Source organism: Ochotona princeps, chromosome 29 (genome assembly GCF_030435755.1).
Source record: "Ochotona princeps isolate mOchPri1 chromosome 29, mOchPri1.hap1, whole genome shotgun sequence".
Taxonomy (NCBI): Eukaryota; Metazoa; Chordata; class Mammalia; order Lagomorpha; family Ochotonidae; genus Ochotona; species Ochotona princeps.
Genome location: NC_080860.1, coordinates 12742889 through 12749149, shown reverse-complemented (window position 1 = coordinate 12749149; position 6261 = coordinate 12742889). Strand labels below are relative to the sequence as shown.

The 6261-nt window shown below is 51.4% G+C and overlaps 1 protein-coding gene across 1 annotated transcript; it reads left to right on the top strand.

Annotated features, from left to right (window-relative positions):
- Window positions 1–1288: 1288 nt before the first annotated feature.
- Window positions 1289–3795, top strand: C29H12orf76 (chromosome 29 C12orf76 homolog). Its single transcript, XM_058656554.1, has 2 exons — window positions 1289–1462; window positions 3325–3795. Exons 1-2 carry the CDS (start codon window positions 1330–1332, stop codon window positions 3408–3410), a joined length of 219 nt encoding a protein of 72 aa, XP_058512537.1. The 5' UTR covers window positions 1289–1329; the 3' UTR covers window positions 3411–3795.
- Window positions 3796–6261: the final 2466 nt, after the last annotated feature.

Sequence of the window (6261 nt, the reverse complement as noted above, 5' to 3'; positions counted from 1 at the left end):
GGTTCTCTTGAGTGGAACCCATCTCCCCTCCGGTCCCCGATCCCCCTGCCGCAGCAGGCAGTGTTTGTCTCAAGCAGAAGTGCCATGGCTGCAGCCATTATGGAAGACAGTCTGGACATTCCTAAAAAACAACATTCAAACGAACAACGACAGGCTAAGTGCCACAAGCGGAACCCAGAGATAAACACTGTGTCATCTCCCTCTATGCAGAATCAAACGGGAGCAGAGGAGAAGGCAGAGTCCAGGTTCTGAGTGGGGTTGGGGGGTCCCCGGCGTTCAGCGTCACTGAGTCCCAGAAACGAGGAGGTAGATTCTAGATGAGCAGAGTGACAGAAAGGCAAAGACTATTCCATCTGCTGGTTCACTCCCCCCAAGATCCTGCAACAGCCAGGGCTGGATCAAGCTAAAGAGCTGGGAACTCCATCCGGGTCTCCCATGTGGGTGGCAGCGATCCAAGTACTTAGGCCAACTTCTGCTCTCCCAGGCACACCAGCAGGGAGCTAGATCAGAACCACAACATTCAGGGGCTCTGATACAAAAACAGGGGCTGCACCTCAAGGCCTGGCTGCCTACCTCAATTTTGAGCTATACAATTCTCTTTGTGATTGCTTGTTGACTGTCCTTCTAACTAGGCTGTAAGTTACATGTGGGCTGGGGTGGGGGGAGTTTGCAACCATGTGATGTTTTCCTGATAAACGAAGACATTTTCCATCAGAATCTCATGGTTTTGGGGTCTCATTATATAGAGCTGACAAGGAACAAATGCACTCGTGGACTGCAGTTCCTAAGATGGAAGGCTGGCATGCAGAAAACGACAAATTGTCCGTTAAATGTGTATAGTAAATGATGATGAGCTTAGGAAGTTGGACAAAGGGACACGAATGAGTGTGTCTATGGAAGGAGGAAAGGGAGAATTTCAGAGAATGATGCTCAAGGGAGGGCTCTCTGAAGAGCGGAGCATTTGTATAAATGGGAACACTGGGTCTCTTCTCATGCTTGCGGCGAAGATGTAATAAGAAAATGCCCCGATTCGGTTCGTGACACAAAACAAAAACGATGGTAGCCTCAGGCTAGGGATTTCTCTACACCCTGGATGGGCTCACAGCGGAACGCTCATCTCCGTGGGAAGCTGTCCCCGCGTCGGAACGCTGCATGGAAGGTTCCGACCCCAGAAGGAACACTCTGCTGGAGGAACCCAGAGTGAGGGCGGAACTCTGGCGGGAGCTTAGAGTTACCGAGGCACCGCCTCCCGGAAGGCGGTGTGCGGGTGGGGACATGGGCGGGACTTGCGGCGGAAGTTCTCTCTTTAGGTCCTGCAGACTGGGCGAGATGATGTCTCCCGGGTCGTGGCGGCTCTGCGTCCTCCTGTGCAACCTGCTGCTGGGGCAGGCGGTGGCCCCAAACCCCGTGGAAACGTCAGAGGGGAGCCGGCCGTATGCGGTGCTGCGCGGGCAGAACCTCGGTGAGCTGACCTGGCATTGGGTGGACAGGGGTAGCCATGGCGGGGGGAGGTTCATGGAAGTCCGCGATAAGCACTGGGATTCGGCGAAGGCCTAGGGCGCCCACCATGCTTCTCCCTCGGTGCTGGCTGCCCCAGGCTGGGCTACAAGCTCGATCCTAACCCGCGCTGTCTTTGGTTGTTCATGTGCTTGCAAGGGACCGTGCTCGCAGTAATAACGGTAACCGTGGTTTAGCACCATCTTAGGAACTTGGGGGGCGTTGGATGGTTTGTGGGTATCGAGACGTCAGGGGCGGACCTCTGAGGACACACCCACTTTGCAGGGGAACTATTGAAGTGCGTGGAAAATGGAGTTCCCTTTTTCTCCAGTCTCTAGCAGCATGTATTTTTTTTTTTAATATGTCTTTTCTGTCGCAGCTGTTCTGTGGTAAGTGATCATTCATTGTGGTGTTCGGTTTCTGTGACAGCTAAGGATGATAATGGAGCGCCTGCATATTTTGGGGTTGGCCATTTGTGTTTCTGTTAAGAAATGTGTAATCAGATCATTTGCCCACTTTTTCAGTTATGTGGATGTGTGATTCTGCTTTCCACAGAGGTAGCTACCGTCAGCGGAAGTGTCCTGAAATTCAGCAGCTTGGCATCATTGCAATATCCAAGCAAATTAGAGACCTGAACTCGCTGTCCAGGCACTGCATGCTTTGCAGGTGGAGGGGAATGCATGGTTAAGTCACATGCAAGTGTGGGACAGGCTAGAGATGGAAAAGCTGGAGAAACACCACTCTAGCATTCCTGGGCAGCAGGCAGTCTGTCTCCATTTTTACATAAAAGGACGCAGAGCAGCTTTCCTAAGCACACAGGAGGCCAGACCTTCAGACCAATACCCCGAATTTTGGGCCATTGTATTCTGCCACCTGTCGGGGTTGTAACGGCAGCCGTTGATCATGTGGTTGTTGTATGGCCAGCACGGTGGGGTCTTTATCGAAGGTGATCACGCCTCTGTGTGAGCCCCAGGAAACCCTAGTACAGTGGGTTTTGTTTGTTCCAATGGATAGACACAGAAAATGCAACTCGGGGAGCATCTAAGAAGGCTCCAGTTGGTGCAGGCAGGCATTGAGCCAGGACCAGACACTTAAACACATAGTCAGTGTGCAGTCGCTTGACCACATCACTTGCCGCTGTTGTGTGAGCCAGGCGGTGAAGTCCAGACACTCACTCGTCCTATCCCGCCGCCAGGGCACCCACTGCAGTGTAGGTCCTGTTTCCTAGCTGAGCACTTTGAAGCGTCTCCACATGAGATTGGCTCTCAACAATGTAAAAAGCTGTGAACCGAGCGAGTGCTTGGCTTCTCTGGCCACAGGGCCCTTAGTCAAAGACTCCAGTGGACTGGAAGACTGTGATGTATATAGACACGCTTGGGTTCCTGCATCTCTTCCCGCACCCTGTGTGGAAGTAGTCCACCCTGCAGCCAGAGGGGTCTTCATCCTGGCTATATCTGTTCCTGTCACCTTCCTGGGGCTTCTCCTTGACCTTGGAGAACCCATGTTTCTGCCCTGGCCCCTTGCTGCCTAGGTGTATGGTCTCTGTTCCTGTTCTGGCTGCAGGGCTCCCCGCCTGGGGCCTGGGGCCTGGGGCCTGGGGCCCCTCCCTCCCTTGCTTTCTTCAGGGCCTGCTAAGCTATGAGAGGTGCTACTGCTTGCCTTCCTGCGGCAGATTGGAGACTCCTCAAGAGAGAAAGGGCCCACTCACCACTGTATGCCTGGCACCTGACCCTGTGCCCGGCCTCATGGGGCTTTTGGCGCGTTTCCGTCAAGGAGTGAGAGAACCCCGGGGCTGCTGTCAGCAAGTAACCTGTTTACCCTTTGCAGTGCTGTTGGGGACCATTTTCAGCGTCCTGCTGGTGGCCATTATCCTCATGGCGTTTTGCGTCTACAAGCCCATCCGGCGCCGGTGACTGCCTCTGGGAACAGCCCATGTGGTGTTGCTCAAGGGCCAGTGGAGAAGTTGGAATCAGACCTCGCTGGTGACCTCTGGTGTGGACAGTTAGTGAATGCTAAAGGATTTGGAGAAACCTCACCTAGTGATGTTTGTTTGTTTTGTTTCCCTTCCCCCATAACACTGTGATGCAGATAACGGGCCATGAGGCTGCTTCTCAGTACTTCTTGTAATCACTGTTATGAAGTGAGCCTGCAGCTAGCTCCAAGGGTCAGTGGAAGCGCCCTGCACAGTACTAACCGCTAAGGTTCGATATGACAGCGAGAAGACGACGTGTCGAGTGGATGCAATCCCTGCTTCAGAGCCGCACGGCTGCCAGTGCCTTTCCCCGCATCCTGTAGATCTACACCCCATCAGAAAGCAGCGTGATCCCTGCTGACTCATCCCCCCCCCCCCCCCCCCGACGCCCCTACAGTCAGGGTCACGTCAGGGAGGCCGGTAGGGGGCGCACCTTTGGCCTGGACAGCAGGGGTTGCTAGTTGACCTAGCAGAGAAAAAAACTCTTCTGAAACACTGATCTGCCTTGGCCTGCACCTAAGCCTCTGCAGCCATGGCCTGCAGCTGGAGGCAGCTTTCTCTGCTTGGGCACTTAGGGCGTTCAGTGGCATCTCTGGGCCCAAAGTGGCGGGGAGGGCTCAGCTCCCAAGAGTGCATGTCCCCTGTGCAGGCTGGCGTTGTGTTTACACAACTTTGAAAATGCTGCTATTAGTTTGCACTGTTGGTTAACTGGATTTTTTTTTCTTCCCCTTATTATTTTCATGCCTGTCAAGTGGTTGTCAGTATTTAAGAGTGCTAGGTTTAAATTTCTTTGCTACTAAAGCGAGTTGTGCATCTTGTGCTCCATGTAAGCACAGCACACTGATTTAGCAACCCACACTTAATGTGAAATAACTCATGTGCTGTATTGTGTTTGACTTCAGGATCTTGTTTGTAAGCTAATGCCACTGAGCCATTGAAATGTTGTGCTCTGTGCTTGTGAGAAAATTGTCAATTAATATGAAACCTTACAATAAAAAAAGAAAATGAAACCTTACATTCTGTTGCTCCTAGTATTTATTCCCAAATGTTTACAGTGCAGTTGTGTGAGAGCGAATGAATCTGAGCTAGTCTCCCAAGGGAGCACAGTGAAGTGGAAATTTATTTATTTGCTTATTAAAATTTTTATTTGAAAGGTGAAGTTAGAGAGAGGAGAGAGAGGGAAAGATCTTCCATTCACTGTTCACTCCCCAAATGGCCACAACAGCCAGAACTGAACCAATCGGATCCAAAGCGAGAAGCCAGCCACTTCTACCGGGTCTCTCACGTGGGTGCAGGGGCCCAAAGACTTTGAGCCGTCCTCCACTGCTTTTACCAGGCCATAAGCAGGGAGCTGGATCAGAAATGGAGCAGCCGGGCCTCGAACTGGCACCCATATGGGATACCAGTGCACTAAGTCGAAGCTTAGCTTGCTATGCGAGGGTGCTGGCCAAGGGTATGAAAACAAATGCAAGTGGAGTGACCAAGGCTGGGGTGGTGGGTAAGAAACTGGGGGGCAGGGCACCAACAGCAGTCACGGAAGTGCACACTCCCCCCTCACCTGAACAAGGCACCAAGTGTGCTACTATGGGGGAGGAGACCACTGCTTGAGGATTTTAAAAGAAAATGGTGAACACAAGCCAAGCCCATAAACCTCATGACTTACTATTCCATTAGCCAGCTCAACATTCCAGCTTTCTAAAACAACTTTGCAATACTGTTGTTCCACATACTAATCCAAAACCCAGTTTACAGCTTCATTCCAACTGTATTATGTATTCCATATGAAATTTCAAGCTAAAGTAAGACGGGGGTAATCTTTTTGTATAAAGAGGTTTAGTGCAGAGCGACAGGGACAACAGGCGTTGAGAACCAGCCGACTGGTCCTCTGCCTGCCGGTTCCAGCATCCCATATTGGCACCAGTTCATATTCTAGCTGTTCCACTTCTGATCCATCTTGCTGCTAATGGCTGGGAAAGCAGTAGAGGATGGTTCAAGTCCTTGGGTCCTTGCTCCCATGTGGGAGCTCCACAAGAAACTTCTGGCTCCTGGCTTCAGCTCAGCTCAGCTCTGGCTGTTGTGGCCATTTGGGAAGTGAACCAGCAGATGGAAGACCTGTCCTCTCTGTAAATCTGCCTTTAAAAAAAAAAGGCATCGATTCTGACAAAGAATGATACTTAAAACTTTGATACAGCTAGGTTTGGTTTTTTTGTGTGTGTTGAGAGACAGATCTCCCATCTGCTGATTCAGTTCTGCAAATGCCTGCAACAGTCAAGTACAGGCCAACCTGAAACCAGGAGTTCAATACAGGTCTTTTGCGTTAAGAGCCAGGGATGCAACTATCTGAGCCGGCACCTTCTGCCTTCTCAAAGTTTGTATTTGCAGGGCTGGAATTAGGAGTGAAGCCAGGATGGCAGGCGTCTTAACCCTTCCACCAGACACCTGCCTCTTGCTCCCAGCTGGTATTTCCAAGTGGAATTACTTTCCTGGCCTTTATCTTTGCGGCTGCAGGGAGAGGTGGTGGCCAAAGCCTAGGCCTAGGTACTCAGAATCTCACCCTGTACTCACAACACATCCAGTTGACTTGCAGCCCTCACGTGAAGAGGAGTTGTTGGGAAACACTCATTTTGCGATGAGCGGCTCGAGTCCCATTAGCAGATGACAGTCCCCAGCTGGACCTTGGTCTCACACCTGCGTATATTCCTAAATACAGATCTAGCAGGACTTTGGGTCCTCTCACTTCCTGCAGCACAAAGTTATTTGAAATTCCTTGCCCAGTTCTTCCTTGATGTCAC

Excerpts from the sequence above, each read along its gene's own strand:
- C29H12orf76 (XM_058656554.1), top strand. The coding sequence starts at position 1,330 with ATGATGTCTCCCGGGTCGTGGCGGCTCTGCGTCCTCCTGTGCAACCTG. Across the intron at positions 1,463-3,324 it reads GCTGCGCGGGCAGAACCTCG|TGCTGTTGGGGACCATTTTC; the intron begins GTGAGCTGACCT and ends TACCCTTTGCAG.